General features: G+C 43.5%; 1 protein-coding gene across 1 annotated transcript; it reads right to left on the reverse strand.

The window, feature by feature from the left end:
• Nucleotides 1-7,893: 7,893 nt before the first annotated feature.
• Nucleotides 7,894-18,161, reverse strand: LOC109769901 (uncharacterized). Its single transcript, XM_073503520.1, has 10 exons — nucleotides 18,003-18,161; nucleotides 10,039-10,194; nucleotides 9,734-9,946; nucleotides 9,429-9,650; nucleotides 9,010-9,340; nucleotides 8,788-8,926; nucleotides 8,433-8,568; nucleotides 8,223-8,351; nucleotides 8,035-8,147; nucleotides 7,894-7,951 (listed from the first exon to the last, which is right to left on the reverse strand). The coding sequence occupies exons 1-10, from the start codon at nucleotides 18,159-18,161 to the stop codon at nucleotides 7,894-7,896; spliced, it is 1,656 nt and encodes a 551-aa protein (XP_073359621.1).
• Nucleotides 18,162-18,786: the final 625 nt, after the last annotated feature.

Genomic DNA, 18,786 nt, shown 5'->3' on the forward strand with positions numbered 1-18,786 from the left:
AAACCCGGTGCGGCGCTTGCAAATTGGTAGGACACACTAGACGTAGCAAGAAATGCAAACTAAATCAGAAGTAAGTGTTTGTATGCATTGTGGATTATTAAATTTTGTATCATTCGTTAACTTAGCTTGTCTTTTATCATGTGCAGAAAAGTGGAGAAGGAACAAGAGTAGAACACTTGCTTCAATTAATTACTGTGTTAATCGGCCGGCTCATACTTTGGCTAAGGTAGCTGTAGGCGATTGTGTTTCTTTGGTTTGGAGGCTTTCGCCCCCAGATTGTATCCTTAGTGTATTAGTAGACGAGATCCCAGTCTTTGTTTAAATAGAGTAAGATGTTTTCCTCTAAACAAAAATCAAAAAAATCCTTTACTGTGTTATGACCGGGGCGGGAGGTAGAAAGAATATTGTACATTTCCCCTACCCACGTCCTAAATGCCATTAAATAAGTAACTGTACCACTCTCCTCCCCACCACACACTCACCCACCTCCCACGGGCGCCGGTTCGAACTCCCCTCTTATCCCAACCTATAGTAGATCGAGAAAACCCTCGCCGGCGACCGCTGCAGCCGCCTCCATGGAGAGAAGCCTCGGCTGGCAGAGAGCGATGATGGACCTCGCCGGCGATGACGAGGGGTGGCGCGCGCAGTTGACGGAGGTGTGCGGCTGGTTCCCCAGCACGGAGATGTTGGTCAACCACGTGCGTGGCCTCGTCAAAGTCCTCACCAACGCCGAGAGGAAGCACGCCTTCCCCTACGGCCTCGGCGTCCCGCCAGCTGTCCTCCTCGTGTGGGCCATGCGAGAGGCCATGTTGAGCGACTCCCTGTTCAGCGCGCAAGGTGGTGGATTTACCGCTCCACCACCATGACGCTGCGGCCAGATTCAGCACGCGTCGCGTCGAGGGCGGAGCGCGTCGACGTCGAGCTCGCTCTCCCTGCGCCCGTCAGCCTGGACTACCAGGTCTGCCACGTGCCGAAGCCAGTGCTGCCGTTGGGCTCTGATGTCGTGGAGGACGACGTGGAGGAGGGACTGGTCATCCCTGATGACCATGAGGAGGGCGATGAGGACGCTGTGCAGATGGTAGCGCCGGTCACCGTCGAGGGTGGCAAGACAATGCCCATCGACGTCGAGCTCCTTCCCCTCCTCCCTGACATAGTGAAGGTGGAAGAAGAGGAGGTGGCTCAGGATCTGGTGGCGCAGCTGTCGAACAGAACGGCGGTCAAGAAGAAGGCTTCTCCGTGTGTGGTGTGCCGCTCACGCCGCCTCAAATTTCTGAAGAAGTGAAGATGGGCACAGTTGCTGAAGGAGGAGGAAGCTGCTTGTTATCTTAAGTTAGGTATGCTGTTATATGTTTCAGCATATAAGTTAACATTATTTTGGGTTTGATGTTGGTTAGGTATGCTTTTATATGTAAGCATATAAGTTATGCATTCGGTACGGTTTGATCGGGTTCTTTGTGGCTGAAGAACTGAATATCTACTACTCACCCTGAGTGTCAAGTTCAGTTAAATTTCTGAATATTGAATATGTACTGTTGCTTTGCTTCAGTGTTGCATCAAAGGAGGAGGAAGCTGCTAGATGTTGCTCCTATGTTGCAACAAGACAATGAACTGGGTTGCTGCATAAATCAGTAGTGTTGCTAGGTGATGTGTCCATGTGCATCACATACCAAATATAGAACATGCCAAAAGTGCATTGTCTGCCAAATATAGAACATGCCAAAAGTGCATTGTCTGCCAAATATAGAACATGCCAAAAGTGCATTGTCTACCAATCATGATGGCCCCATGTTATTTATGCTGCAATCTCTGTTACACTTTGCCCATAAACTGAATAGCAAATAATTCAGCAGCATTTCATCATGTCAATTACAATGATGTCAATAACTTTATGAACAATCTACTTGCTAACTATGACAGCAATCATAATGGCAAGCAGGCCAAGATACAGAAGACCTCCAAATCCTAAAATCCTATCCCTATAGAGCAATATTTCCTTGTGCATCTTAACCATTGCCCTCTTTTCTTTCTCATTCCTTTTAATTTCAGCTTCATATTCTGTAATCTTAGTCTCCAGTTTCTTGTTCTTCATGGCAAGATACTTAATGACTGACTTTGCTTTGCTATCCCACTACCCATCAACCCATTCAACATACTCAGAAGTGATATCATCCTAAATAAATCATGAGCAATTCAAGTCATTTTATAACTGAACTTGTCACTGCAAGCGTTAAACACTGAACTTTTTTGCAGCTTGACCGCAATAGCAGTACTAGTTTGAAGATCATGCTCAGTAGACTAACCTCAAACACACATCCCCCGAGTGCACTGCCAAAATTGTCTGCATCTATGCAGACACGGCCACCAAGAGTTTCCTGATGACCACATAGATGGAGCTTGTCATGGCCACAGGTGATGAATTGTGGGCGATAATGCTGGGATGTAAAGAACAACGGTAAAGAACTTACCTTTTTGCCACCAAAGTGTAGCACTGAAGAAACCCTAGCCGTGGGTTCTCCCAGCCCGCCGCCGCCCACGAAACCCTCGTCTCCTGTTCCACTCGATCCGCCGCCGCTGCCTCCTGTGCCACTGAATCCGCCCCACCTGCTTGCAGGACCCAGGGTTCGACCTAACTTGCGGTCGCCACCGCTCTTCTCTCCGCAGCCGCTGCCGCCCGACGCCCAGCTCGCTGTCATGCTTTCGCCGTCGAGTTTGGAGGCGCAAATGGAGAGAGATGGCTAGGGATTTGGAAAGGGAAACGAGAAAAGGGGAAAGATCGATGTGAACCTGGCAAAATGGGCTGGTGTAGCGCTGTCGGCATGATAGCCCGCCTGTGGGGCCCCTCACGTGGTTAGATGGGCCGTGCCTGGCATCATGGTGAGTACAGAAAAAGTTAACTATACATATAACAAAAAAACGACGGGTTTGTAAAACAAAATAGAAAAACATGATGCCTGATAACACGCGATAGAGCCAACGAGCTGACATGACTAATTTTGATCAGTGTAATATTACATTTTGGCTTGATATATTTACTTATCTACCATGACTACTTTTCATAATCATGTGATGAGGGGGAATTACCAGGAGATTATGCAAGATGATGACATGCAGATAGCTAAGGCAGAAGGCTAAGCTTGGTAGAGTTTTAAAAAAAGTAAAGATTGTGAAAATTTTAATATGAAACTTACGAGAGCAGTTGAAGAGAAAAATAGACTATTATAAAAAATTGGAGAACAAGAAAAATATTAAGCAAGAACACTTGATAAGTGAAGCCGTGAAAAATACAATTATAAAAGTTTGGAGAACGAGAAAAATATTAAGCAAGAACAATTGATAAGTGAAGCCAAAACTTTATTGGTACGACCAAATTGTCTTCTCCGAGCGAATTGTATGACCGAATTGTCTGATTCGAGCGAATTGTCTAAGAGACACATACACATGTATGTAACGCCCACGATGCGGCTATATCTCTCACGTGTCGAGGAACGACTTAGAGGCTTAACCGCATTGTAGGTTTTGTCGCAAGAAGGGTCATCTTCACACAATCCCATGTAATGAACAAGAATGGGATAAAGAGAGTTGGCTTACAATCGCCACTTCACACAATACATAAATAAATTCATACATCATCCAAAATACACACATAGACCGACTACGGCCAAATCCAAATGAAAAGAAGATAACCCCAAATGCTAGATCCCCGATCGTCCCAACTGGGCTCCACTACTGATCATCAGGAAACGAAACATAGTAACGACCAAGTTCCTCGTCGAACTCCCACTTGAGCTCGGTTGCGTCACCTGCACTGGTATCGTCGGCACCTGCAACTGTTTTGGTAGAATCTGTGAGTCACGAGGACTCAGCAATCTCACACCCACGAGATCAAGACTATTTAAGCTAGTAGGTAGGAAAGGGGTAATATGGTGGAGTTGCGGCAAGCACTAAGCATATATGGTGGTTAACATACGCAAATGAGAGCGAGAAGAGAAGCAACGCATCGGTCGAGAAGCTAGAAGTGATCAATAAGTGATCCTGAAACTACTTACGTTCATACATAACCCAAACCGTGTTCACTTCCTGGACTCCACCGAGAAGAGACCATCACGGCTACACACGCGATTGATGCATTTTAATTAAGTCAAGTGTCAAGTTCTCTACAACCGGACATTAACAAATTCCCATCTGCCTCATAACCGCGGGCACGGCTTTCAAAAGATAATACCCTACAGGGGTGTCCCAACTTAGCCCATTATAAGCTCTCACGGTCAACGAAGGATATTCCTTCTCCCGGGAAGACCCGATCAGTCTCGGAATCCCGGTTTACAAGACATTTCGACAATGGTAAAACAAGACCAGCAAAGCCGCCTGAATGTGCCGACAAATCCTGATAGGAGCTACACATATCTCGTTCTCAGGGCGCACCGGATGGGCAAGACGTCGGGTTGGCATAGACCCTGGTTGCTCAGGGGGCGCCGGACATCGCCCAGTTTGGACCAGCACTCGAAGGAGCACTAGCTCGGGGGTTTAAATAAAGATGACCCTCGGGCTCGCGAAAACCCAAGGGAAAAAGGCTTAGGTAGGCAAATGTAAAACCAAGGTTGGGCCTTATTGGAGGAGTTTTATTCAAGTCGAACTGTCAAGGGGGTCCCATAAATCACCCAACCGCGTAAGGAACGCAAAATCAAGGAACATAACACCGGTATGACGAAAACTAGGGCGGCAAGAGTGGAACAAAACACCAGGCATAAGGCCGAGCCTTCCACCCTTTACCAAATATATAGATGCATTAATTAAATAAGAGATATTGTGATAAGCCAAAAATATCCATGTTCCAACATGGAACTAACTTCAACTTCACCTGCAGCTAGCAACGCTATAAGAAGGGCTGAGCAAAAGCGGTAACTTAGCCAAACAACGGTTTGCTAGGAAAGGATGGTTAGAGGCTTGACATGGCAACATGGGAGGCATGATATAGCAAGTGGTAGGTAGCGCAGCATAGCAATAGAGCGAACAACTAGCAAGCAAAGATATAAGTGATTTCGAGGGTATGGTCATCTTGCCTGCAAGGTTCTCAGTGTTGTCGAAAGCTTGATCCTCGTAAGCGTTCTCAACAGGTTCCTCGTTCACAAACTCGTCTCCTGGCTCTACCAAAAGCAAGCACACAAGCAATGGAACCACAATCAATCACGGTGCAATGCACAAGCAACATGATGCAATACATGCATGATATGCGAGATGTGATATGCGATGCATATGCGTGCTCCGGAAGAAAAAGGATGAACAAGGCATCAACTTGGCAAACCAATTATGCCGCTGGAAAGATAAGATGATTTCGGTTGAAATAGATATAAAGATCACCGGAAACGGATTCACGGTTTGCAAATGGCAAGCGAAACAAGAATGACACACTTCTGCGATTAACAGCATGATAGCACTTAGAATACATCAAGAAACTATGCTACAGCACCCCAACATAGCAACAAAACATAAGGCAGTGATCTACAAGAGATTCTTGACAAAATATGAACTCTGAGCTATGGCTAGATCACACAATAACAGGTTCAAACAATCATGGCAAAAGTGCAAAAGATATCAGCTTCACAGACTTGGTGAAAATACTGAACATGGCATAAACAGCATCAGGTAGCAACGTTTAGAGCAAGCAATCTACGTGCTACGGGAACTTATCATAGCAAACCAAGACATGGCATGAATCTAGTAAATGCATAGAACAAAAGACCCTTATTGATCATGAGCTAAAAAGGCATAGAAGATATGATGGTACCCATGTAAACATAGCAAGTTTCGTTAACAGATTCAGACTTGGCAGAAAACAGAGCATGGCATTAACAGAATTATGAAGGCATCTTTGCGAGCTCGATTCACTCATCACAAAGCATTTCATGACAAAACAAGCATACCAACAGCAAGAAGACATGTTCATGAAGCTAACCATGGCAAGAACAAGTTCATATCATGCATGGATTAACTACAACAACCTTGGCAAAATTGAATAGCATGTTAACATTCTGCCAGGAACATTTTATAGAAAAAGTAGAGCAAGATTGAGACATGCTAGGGCACTCCACAATTGAAAATAGGGGCATGGATGGATAGAGCATAACCATATGTTCAAAACATCCTTATAAGTATCTCAAAATAAGCATGGATCTCGTTGTAGCATCCAGTTTACATGGCATAAAAATAACAGCAGGTTAAGGACTTAGCAAAATCCTAAGTCCCTGAAAACAGCAACATTGGAGAGGCTACTTTGCATGCTTGTGTTAGTCACCACATAGATCACAAAAATACATTGAAAGCACCTCTGTAAAGATGGCATGGCATAGTTAAATACACATGTAGAGCTCATACTCATACGATGCACACATCAAATGCAAAGAAAATGACAAAACATCAAGTTCTGTTAACAGACAGCAGTAGACATCATATAGCACTCTTGCAATGATGATTTAGGCATCAATATGAACTCAAACAAACTTGGCACAATGGAACAAAATGGAGAGCATCTCCTGATGAACATTTTGATATATCATGCGCATGAAACGGAGCAGTATGCAAGGAGATATGATGTGATGAGCAGGGCAACATAATGTTACAGATCCGGGGACTTAGAGGAATTTCACCTCGCGGATCTGGGGTTGCCTTTGGCACGGATGTCGAGGCGGTGGCGGATCTCGCCGGAGAACGTCGGGGACGGCGGCCGGAGCTCGGGCTCACCAGATCGGGGTCGGGGAGCCCGGATCCGACCGGAGGAGGGCCCGGCGGCGAGGGCGGCGCGGACGCCGAGGCGGCGCGCGCGGGCGTCGAGGGCGGAGCGGCGGGGTCGAGGTCGCCGGAGACGGCGGCCGGCGAGGCGGCGGACGGCGGCGCGGAGACGCGGGACGGGCAGCGGACGGCGGCGCGGAGACGCGGGACGGGCGGCGGAGGATGGCTCGAGGCGCGGGCGGCGATCGGGCGGCGGAGCGGGCCGGGGGGGCCCCGCGTGGGCCTGGCGGGCCGGCGGCGGCGCGCGGTGGCCGGTGCCATGTGGCGCCCTCCGGTTGGCCGCGGGCGGCGGCGGATCCTGTCCGGCAGCGGAGAGGGAGCGGGGCTAGGGTTTCGGGACCCGGAATTTCGGAGGGGTGCACATATTTATAGGTAGAGGGAGCTAGGAGACTCCAAATGAGGTGCGGTTTTCGCCCACACGATCGTGATCCAATGACGGAGAGCATGGAAGTGACTTAGATGGGTTATTGGGCTGTTTTGGAGGGGTGTTGGGCTGCAACACACAAAAGGCCTTTGCGGTTACCCGGTTAACCGTTGGAGCATCAAACGACCTCCAAATGGAACGAAACTAGACAGGTGGTCTACCGGTGGTGTACCAAGGCCGCACGAAGGGAATATGAAATGCATGACATGAACAAAATGCAAAACGAAAAACAAAACCCGACCACGAAGGGAATACCATAACACATAGCCGAAAATGGCAAGAGTTGGAGTTACAAATATGGAAAGTCACATCCGGGGCGTTACAATGTATGTGTCACAATATTCGAGATGCCCTGTTTATTACATAAAAATCATAGAACCCCTAAGATAATCATGCCGTCGCAACCTTCGACCGGACTAAATCCAAACCACTAAAACTTCAATCTTGCATGCCGCATGAATTCTTCAGGCGCGCCTTTTCCTTGCGACTTTGTGAATTTTGTTCTTCACACACTCTATCGTGTTCGAAGGTGACATAATCAACTCCGCAACGAAACGTCTTCTCCTTGCGTCAACGGTGGCCTGCAAAAAATGACATAAAGGTTACATGAACCGAAGTTGCTACGCGACCATAGTAGCTAGTCTACAAACGTAAATAACAGCATACCAGTGAAAAATCGCGGGTCATTCGGTCCCGTCCCAATGTTCTAGGCATTCTGTGACAAAAAGGCCACAAGAGTTCCTGGTACATATGCAAACATTAGCAGTGGGCAATACGAACATGTGTGTTGTTGTTTGAATGTGCATGATGTCCTATTAACTCACCCATCCTCTTGCTGGGGCATGTCATACTCCTTGATAGGCCACTTACTTACGTCCGGATATTTCCCTGGTGTAATAAGATTTGCTAGGTGCATATCGTGTGCTATAGCCATTCGCTATAAAGAGGATAGTGTTAAAGAATAATCATAAACAACATGTAAGACCAATGGTACAAATGTTGGTTATATTACCAGTGCTTTCACAGTCTTTTCTGTCAGGTCCAGAGGATAGAGCGAATCGAGAACTTGGAATTCTTGCTTGATCAAGTGCATGACCACGGTCATCCAGTGGGCATTGTCGATATTCAACGCGATATACGTCTACAGTGCAAAAAACCATTGTGGATCAAACGAAATACTTGATGAAATGTCCTATAGTGAAGAATTACAAACATAACGTACCTTATCACGCACAGTATACTCGTTCGTGACTCTATTAACTGCTCCAACTTTGGTCAGAGCACTATCCATGTTGCAGCTCGACGGCAATGGATCGTCTCGTGCGATAGCACGATCTACAAGAATTTGGTCCTCCACGCTGGACAGAGGTAACGATCATGACCAACGCGCAGCTCCAAATGTCCCATATAAGCATCAATTACCTTCATAGAATATCAGGGCATTACATGTTGAAAGTTGAGACATAGATTATTGAGAATTTTAATAACAGGACATGCAAGTAGTACTTACATCGTCCGACAGCCATCTGTGAGTTAGTACCGGTCGAATCCTTTCGGAAGTCAGAGATATGCCATGCCCTTCACTGTAGTAAACTTTCTTCCCCTTATTTTTCTCGGTGCTAGCAGCTAACTCGACAAATGAAACAGCTGCATCAATTATTTCCGGCGTCAACTCATCTGCCACAACCTCCGGCTCATGATTTTCAGAAAACAAAGCTGCATGAAATAATATGAACGTCAACAATGGTGATCATATGCATTCGTAGCATATAACAAAATAAGAAAGTTAGTTACGATACCTATAGTAGCAGTAGAAGTACCGGAGGGTTTCTGACCACGGTTGGGACGCCTGCTGGGCTTGTCAAGTGCGTAGGGGGATTCAAATTTCTTAGGAACAGTCCTCTTGGGCTTACCGGACATAACTTCCTCGTCCTTATCGATTGTTGCACCCTTTTTTCCATTCGCCTTAGCCATGAACTTGCTGACAGTAGATGGACAAATGTCTATCTCCAATGAAGGTGCTTGAGTAGAAGTCCCAACGACCCAAGGGTTTTCGGGTGTAGCGCCACATTCATCATTACGCCTAATAGGTGAAGCTTCCTTGTGTCCATTCATCTTCGGTGGGGTTTTCTGTTTGGCAAACAAAATCGTGTGAATATTTCAGCACATAAATAAATTAAAGGAGAAAATTATAGACAGAAATATATATACATAGTACCTCAGGTACGGTTTTATGGTTGGGAACCACTTCATCAGGCTGCTTCATGTCAATGACAGGCTCTCCGCGTGAGTCTATGTCATCCTTGTACACGAATTCCTTCTTTTTATATGGACCGTTCTCGAACGAATCCAGTTCTTCATCCACATCATTGTCCGCGGATGGCACGACAGCAGCCGGCTTGTACATGACACCTGATTTGTTCAACTTCTCCAACAACCTCTGCGATAAAATATAAATTTAGTAATTCTAGCATGGTTTAAAACAGCAAAAGTACTGTAAACTATAAAGTTTGGGCGTGACACCTCAGCAACTTGATTAGGGATTTGCCTCATCTGGGTGTGTATGAAGTCCATGCACCACTTCATTAGAAGCTCCATCAAATCTTCCGACATTGGGGCTGTCGTCGACTTCTTTGCGTTTCCATTTGCAGGCTTGGTTTTTGGCTTCATGGTAGGCGCATTATTTCGGATGTTGGGCTCCTGAGCCCTATACTCCTGGGTGATATTATTTTCGATCTGCATGCGATATTGCAGTACATGTGAGTGAATAAAAAATAAATATTATTAAGTTACAAAACATTTAAGAAAGACGGAACACAATGACTTACCCTGACGTTACCACGGCCGCGCCCATTGTCATAGTCGAACCGATCTCTCCTAGTGGCTGCACCTTCGGTCCAGTTCCTCATAAGAGGTTGTATGGACAAGTTGGGATTATAGGCGCATTCGCCTTCGACCGGTTGCACCTTCTCCCAGTACAAGTACTACAAAAAAATATAAGGATTTAGAGTTAGTACAATACATCACATAAAATTGCAATGATATGATAATTGACATTATGCAACAGGTCTCATATGTGTACCTGCAAGAGAGCCAAATTGCCTTTCGGCCATTGGCGGAGGTGTTTGCCTTTCTTCACTATGCGAAGGCAATCAAGGAGAACACGCATGGTGAAGGCATTCCAGTTAATCTTTGAAATACGTTTCACATCATCGACCAAAGCTTAGTACTGCTTTGGCACAATCTTGCTCGACAGGGGAGCAATAATTGTTCCTAACAGGACAAGGACTACTTTCCGAAGGAAATCGTCGTCGGTGGCATTACTTTTAATTATGTCCTCAATGAGATTATCTATCACTATGTTTACTGATGTCTTACTGAGAAATTGTGGCGGCACCCGCTCCTTGATGTCCTCGCCTTCTTCAGTCAGAATGTCCGAAGCGGACAGTCCTTGGTTCTCGAGGTTAAAGATGCACTCGACGTCGACCGCACCGAGAGTCACCTCCCCAACCTACTCTTGTATAATGAATCTGGCCGTGCTGGCCTGAAAATTCTCAATCATATACCTAATCAGTAGGGTACGCATCTTAATAGATGGTATCTGCAGCATGCTGCGCAATGTTGTATCAGCCACTCTAGCGCGTTGACCGCTCGATAGAGCTGCAACAAGCTTGCACCATTTCTCAACGGCGCATACTATTTCTCCATTCAGCTCGTCCATCCTGTTGAAAGAAAATATATAACTTCATGACATTAGCGAACACTAAAGCAAAAAATAACAATAGACATGCAAAAATATAAAACTTTCTGGCAGTAGCTAACACTAATGCAAAAATAACACTAATGCAAATACAAAACTAGCACCATGTATACTGCAACATGCAGCCAAGTGTGTGCTGACATGAGGCAATAAAAAAATAACTACAATTGGTAATTAAATTTACTTGCATCTGATCAAGTTCTTTGAGTATCAGATAAATTATATAATCAATAAATTTAATATGGTAAACTGTTACTAATTCGTCTGGTTGTCTTATTAACAGGGTGACAAATTGATCAGCTATAAATAACTAGAGTCTATAGCAATGGTACCTATTTGAGGTTCATCAACATCTAATGCTAATAACTCTTTAATGTTTTATGTGCACAACAATATAATTGGATCATGTGACAAAAATATAATTGGATCATGTGACAAAAATCTATTGCATCATGCTTCTCGAGAAACAACATCTTATTCTACCATGCTATGAAAGAACCAAAGATTGTTTTCATCTACGCCATCTGGTCAGAACGCATCTAGTCGAGTTGATACTAGTTGAAAATATGTGGTAAACCTAAGTCCATCAAAGCAACGAGACGGAGGAAGTAGCTTGCTATGAAGGTGCGAGGTAAGGAGGACAATTTACTTGATCGGTCGACGAAGATGAAAGAAGTCGGCGGTGCGTTGTCGACGTAGTTTGTCGAGGTCGGCCTGCACGTGCGGACGACCTTGATCTTCTCGAGGTTTTTGTGGCGTGTGGGATGCGGCGGACGGAGCTATCGACGACTCGCCGGCAGGAGGCGATCTAGTCGACGACATGTGCGAGAAGGAGGAGATTATATACGAGGTCGACTCCTAGGTCGTCGTAACTTCCCTGTGGCCAATCTCGCGATCTATATTTTCCTCCGCTGAAGCGAGGCTTAACGTGCTCCTCAATCGTAGGGATTAGGAACATATGGATTAGCACGATCCCAGAATTGTGTAACAGAAGGGCAACTACTCCCGTGATCGACGTGCGTGTGATCGACGTGCATGGAAAGCGCAGCGTTGTGGGCCCCAACAATATGGATCCGACAGTTATTTGCGGTCTGGGCCGGCCCACCTACCTGCATTGTTTCTTCCCTCAAAATAATTATCATTGGTTCTTCCCTAAAAAAAACTCTTTGTGACACCTATTAGTTATTGTATACTTGTATATGTTCAACAATATTTATAGTATCTCTATCATTTCTACAATATTATTCATTCAAATGTATTGTTCCTCTTTCCCTATTAATTTGGTTTTCCTGTTATTTTATGTTTTCTCCTTCTTATTCCTATTTTTTTGTTCATGTTTCATAATTCCATATCACTTCTTCTCATTGTTTTCAATTTCATTTCAAGTATGTATGATTAAATGTTGTCCTATTTATGACTTCCTAATTGGATGGACCGGCAAGGAAAACCAACTTTCAAACCTGCCCTCCGGTAGACACGAATGGTCCTGCTTATACATGGTGCATGTGGAGGCATGCATGAGATGACCCCAACTTTTGGGACCATGTGGGCATGGCCAATGTGGTCCCCCAGGGAAGGTGTGCACAAATTCGGACACAAAAACGCACGTTGCGTCATGTGGGGGCGGTGTTGTAGGATTTTGTCGCCGGAAAAACCATAGAAAATGCATCGAGTGTCGGAAATGAACGATACTTGTTATGCATGCATGCCATGGTCATCCTAGGGTATGCATAAAGTTTGGGATCATTTGGTGGGACCATCAAGGAAAACCACTTTCAGACCTGCCCTCCGGCAGACCCGAATGGTCCTGCTTGTACATGGTGCATGTGGAAGCATGCATGAGATGACCCCAACTTTTGGGACCATGTGGGCATGGCCAGTGTGGTCCCCCAGGCAAGGTGTGCATGAATTCGAACACAAAACGCACGTTGCGTCACGTGGGGGCAGTGTTGTAGGGTTTTGTCGCCGGAAAAACCCTAGAAAATGCATCGAGTGTCGGAAATGAACGATACTTGTCATGCATGCATGCCATGGTCATCCTAGGGTATTCATAAAGTTTGGGATCATTTGGCGGGACCGTCAAGGAAAACCACTTTCAGACCTGCCCTCCGGCAGACCCGAATGGTCCTGCTTGTACATGGTGCATGTGGAAGCACGCATGAGATGACCCCAACTTTTGGGACCATGTGGGTTTGGCCAATGTGGTCCCCCAGGCAAGGTGTGCATGAATTCGAACACAAAACGCACGTTGCGTCACGTGGGGCAGTGTTGTAGGGTTTTGTCGCCGGAAAAACCCTAGAAAATGCATCGAGTGACAGAAATGAACGATACTCGCCATGCATGCTTGCCATGGTCATCCTAGGGTGTGCATACAGTTTGGTCTCAATTGGTGAGACCGAGAAGATAAACCTGCTGCGACTCCCCTCCCAAGCTCCTATCATATGCAGGCAGTACATTGCCTAACACTCGTCCCCTCTGCCCTCTGGTAGGTGGGCACATTTTTTTGGCATTTTGCCATGTGTTTTGATCTTCAAATCACACACTAAATTATACACCTGCTCACTTGCATTCAATACACATTTTTTGCATATATGACAAGTTAATGTTTTCACCTTCAAATCATCTAATAAATTTTACACATGCTCACTTACATGTAATACACATGGATATTAATGGGATTTCAAAAAAATGAGGTCATGGTGTATGAATTCTCCTCCCACATGCATGCCATGGTCATGGTAGGGTGTGGAAAAAGTTTGGGATCATTTGGTGGGACCGGCAAGGAAAACCACTTTCAAACTTGCCCTCCGGCAGACCCGAATGGTCCGGCTTGTACATGGTTCATGTGGAGGCATGCATGAGATGAACCCAACTTTTTGGGAGCACGTGGGCATGGCCAATGTGGCCCCCCGGGCAAGGTGTGCACGAATTCGGACACAATACGCACGTTGCGTCACGTCGGGGCACTGTTCTAGTGTTTTATCACCGCAAAACGCCTACAAAATGCATAGAGTGTCAGAAATGAACGGTAGTTGCCAGTCATGCTTGCTATGCTCATCGTAGGGTGTGCATAAAAGTTTGGTATCAATTGGTGAGACCGAGAAGAAAAACCAACTTGTAGTACATGGTGCAAGTGGAGGCATACATGCGATTGTTCCAACTATATTTGATTTAATAATATTTCAAGTATGAAACAGGAAAGAAAATTTATAATTAGGAAGGAAAACCATGAAAAGTGAAATAAAAGACAACATTATATCATACATTATTTAAATTTATAACTGTCAGAACAAAGAAAAGAGGAGAATATAGAAAACACAAGAAAAATTTGAATGAATAAGTGCAATAAAAGACAACATATTATCTTACATTTAAAAAATAATTCAAATATAAAAAAGATAAGATCAATTAGAATGAAGAAGTGAAATAGAAGTAACATATTATCTTACATTTTCAAAATATTTCAAATATAAAGAAGAGAACAAATATTAGAATGAAGAAGTGAATTAAAACAGAACATTTTATCTTACAAACTAAAAATATTTCAAAAATAATAAAGATAAGAAATATTAGAATGAAGAATTGAAATAAAACACACCATTTTAGTTTATATTTCGTAAATATTATCAATATACAAAAGAGAACGAACAAATGAAATAAAACACAACAGAATTTGGCATAATTTTTTAATTTTAGTAAACACTGTTAGAAATAATATAGAAAAAAAGAGATTTGATTTTAAATATTAGAAATATAAACAAGAAAAGAAATTTTGGAGTTAAGAAGTGAAAAACAAAGAGAATATCAAACAGATCAGTGCGCGGGTAAGGCTGCCCTGGGACAGCCCGCCCGAATTGGGCCCAAGGCAGAGCCGCGGAGGGCACATCGCAGCGCACAACCGTTGGGTGGTGGGAGTTTAGTCCCACCTCGCCAAGCGAGAGAGCGGCGCACAGGTTTATATAACCGGCTACGACTCCCCTCCCAAGCTCCTATCAATTGCAGGCAGTACACTGCCTAACTCTCGTCCCCTCTGCCCTGTGGGGCCTACTAGCAGCAGAGATATTCTGCACCACGGGCCTGCATCCTGGCCCATGCACGGCAGGGTTCCTAGTCGTATGCTGGTCGTAGAGTATGAATTCTCCTGCTCTGGTAGGTTGGTCACTTTTTTTGGCATATTGCCATGTGTATTGATCTTCAAAACACACACTAAATTATACACATGCTCACTTGCATTCAATACACATTTTTTTGCATATATGACAAGTTAATGTTTTGACCTTCAAGTCATCTAATAAATTTTACACATGCTCACTTACATGTAATACACATGGATATTAATGGGATTTCAACAAAAATGAGGCCGTGGTGTATGAATTCTCCTCCCACATGCATGCCATGGTCATGGTAGGGTGTGCCAAAAGTTTGGGATCATTTGGTGGGTTCGGCAAGGAAAACCTCTTTCAAACATGCCCTCCGGCAGACCCGAATGGTCCGTCTTCTACATGGTGCATGTGGGGGCATGCATGAGATGACACCAACTTTTGGGAGCATGTGAGCATGGCCAATGTGGCCCCCCAGGCAAGGTGTGCACGAATTCGTAGGCATGATTAGAACATGTGGGTCACCATGTTCAAGAAAGTTTGGGTGATTTGGAGGTGGTGGGAAAAATCACATTTGTTCAAAAACTGGCTTAAGTTAGACCAAATGGCCCCTCCGGAATGCGGTCATTTTTTCGACCACCTCCAAATCACATCAACTTTAGCACACATGATCTCTTGCACAAACAAAGGTAGGTTTCCAAGGTTTTATATTTTTTTGAATTTTTTATTAATTTATAATGCCCTCTAGACTGACTGGTCAAAACATCGGTCTATACCTCAGGGGGGCATTGTAAAATATTCGTTTTCCAAATTTTCTTTGATAGGAATGATTGGCACATGTGGGTCACCATGTTCAAGAAAGTTCGTGTGATTTGGAGGTGGTGGGAAAAATCACATTTGTTCAAAAACTGGCTTAAGTTAGACCAAATGGCCCCTCCGGAATGCGGTCATTTTTTCGACCACCTCCTAATCACCTCAACTTTGGCACACATGATCTCTTGCACAAACAAAGGTAGGTTTCCAAGGTTTTATATTTTTTGAATTTTTTATTAATTTATAATGCCCTCTAGACTGACTGGTCAAAACATCGGTCTATACCTCAGGGGGGCATTGTAAAATATTCTTTTTCCAAATTTTCTTTCATAGGCATGATTGGCACATGTGGGTCACCATGTTCAAGAAAGTTTGTGTGATTTGGAGGTGGTGGGAAAAATCACATTTGTTCAAAAACTGGCTTAAGTGACCAAATGGCCCCTCCGGAATGCGGTCATTTTTTCGACCACCTACAAATCACTTCAACTTTGGCACACATGATCTCTTGCACAAACAAAGGTAGGTTTCCAAGGTTTTATATTTTTTTGAATTTTTTATTAATTTATAATGCCCTCTAGACTGACTGGTCAAAACATCGGTCTATACCTCAGGGGGGCATTGTAAAATATTCTTTTTCCAAACTCTTTCATAGGAATAATTGGCACATGTGGGTCACCATGTTCAAGAAAGTTTGGGTGATTTGGAGGTGGTGGAAAAAAATCACATTTGTTCAAAAACTGGCTTAAGTTAGACCAAATGGCCCCTCCGGAATGCGGTCATTTTCTCGACCACCTCCAAATCACCTCAATTTTGGCACACATGATATCTTGCACAAACAAAGCTAGGTTTCCAAGGTTTTATATTTTTTTTGAATTTTTTATTAATTTATAATGCCCTCTAGACTGGCTGGTCAAAACATCGGTCTATACCTCACGGGGGCATTGTAAAATATTCTTTTTCCAAAATTTCTTTGAAATTTCTAATGCCCTCTTATATTTGTTTATAATGCCCTCTTATATTTTCTTTGAAATTTATAATGCCCTCTTATATTTTCTTTCTATTTTTTGAATTTTTTTAATTTATAATGCCCTCTTATATTTGTTTATTTTTTAATGCCCTCTTATATTTGTTTATTTTTTTAATGCCCTCTTATTTTTTTGAATTTTTTTATTTATAAAGTTAGGTTTCCAAGATGGCTAGGCTGGCCCATGCATTTCCTTTTGTTTATTTTTTCCCTTTTCCTTCAGTTTACATAAAAATTACCTGAGCACTCAAAAAATAACATAAAAATTACATGACCCCTCAAATAATAACATACCAAAAATTCAAAAGGTATTTTTATCAAACACATCTTTTTGAATATTTATATTTTCTTTTCTTATAAATAAGTGACATTTTCAAAATTCTAATAAGTAGGGTAATATAACTTTATTAAAAAATAAAGTAGATCTTATTTCAAATTCCTTTTTTTGCACACATTATTTTTAACTAGTATTACATGACTCTTCTAAATTTACATTTAATTCCTTCACACTCTGATGATGGAATATTTGCTCTGTTATTGCAACATTGGTTCAAATGATGGAACATTTGATCTTTTTGCTTATTCAAATTATGCATTGATGGAATGTGTGAGGATGAACAATTATCAGTAACTTTACGAAACCCCATGTACTATAATTCATGACAGCCAATTTGGAACATTGCCAGATTCAATATTTGGTATAATTGGCACATGCGCACAGCATTTTGCACTTGCCCACAGCATAGACAAGTGTTGCAGCATGTCTGAAGCAAGACTGAAGCGCCATTTGTGATCGTTGCACCATCGAAACAAGTAAACATGAAGGATGCATTCACCACCAATAAAGTTAAGGCCACACATATATAGATAGCATTCTAGGTTACCACCACAGGTACCAGGCAGTTCACAACAGATCCAGCTCAGACACACAATACATTACATTACATTACATTAATAGAGGTAGTTTCCAACCAGTTCAGACCCAAATGCAGCTTTCTAAAAGTAAAACATCATCAAATATACTGATGATGAGTACGGCTTCCAGCTTCTGATGATCAGCATGATGTAGGACTAGAGGTTAGGGTATCTCAGGACCTTCAGGAGGGCAGAATGCTCAGCCCTGATCTTGTACTCATCACTAGAGATCGATGTAGCCCGGCAATGTTCCATCAGATGCTCCAATAACCCAGACCTGGGCTTGGGCTTGCTGCAGAAGGGGCAGCGGTACTTTTCCGTCCTCCAGTTGTGGTACATACCAGGTCCTTTGGCCCTGATCTTCAACACCACCTTCTATTCAAACGACTCGACGTTCCCCTCGACCACATCATCTCCAGATTCATACTGCACACATTAATGACTGACAATAATACATTATGCATTCAAATACTATAAACACGTAATACTAACTCAATGCACAAATAACATTTCAACTAGGCCTTACCTCATACGGCTCATCTTCATCAGAGGCATATGGGTAGAACCCAGTCTTGTCCCACTTCCTCTTGTTGCCCACAAGATCCTCCTCCTGCTGCTATATTGTTAAACAAGCACATCAATTACAATGAATTGAATTGCAGTTCAAAGAATGTCATTACAGACAAAATTGTGAATGTGAACCACATTGGTATGTTGCAAGTGACCAAATGCTTTCCTTATAAATACAGAATCTAAGCAATCAATCAACAGGCAAATGCTTTCCTTCATAAATGCTAATGAAAATCCAAGCTGGATTCTTGACATTCCCTGGATTAACCCAACACTTTTCTTTTGAGGGAATCCCCCCCCCCCCCACAGTACTTAATGGAAACATATAGTATATTTTGTTGCTAGGATCCTGCCTTGGAATGTTTACTTCATAGTTATACAATGGTGACATCCA

The sequence above is a fragment of the Aegilops tauschii genome, chromosome 7 (assembly GCF_002575655.3).
Source record: "Aegilops tauschii subsp. strangulata cultivar AL8/78 chromosome 7, Aet v6.0, whole genome shotgun sequence".
NCBI lineage: Eukaryota > Viridiplantae > Streptophyta > Magnoliopsida > Poales > Poaceae > Aegilops > Aegilops tauschii.

Excerpts from the sequence above, each read along its gene's own strand:
- LOC109769901 (XM_073503520.1), bottom strand. The coding sequence starts at position 18,161 with ATGTACCACAACTGGAGGACGGAAAAGTACCGCTGCCCCTTCTGCAGC. Across the intron at positions 10,195-18,002 it reads AGCATTCTGCCCTCCTGAAG|TACTTGTACTGGGAGAAGGT; the intron begins GTCCTGAGATAC and ends ATTTTTTTGTAG. Across the intron at positions 7,952-8,034 it reads ATGCCCCAGCAAGAGGATGG|GAACTCTTGTGGCCTTTTTG; the intron begins GTGAGTTAATAG and ends CATATGTACCAG.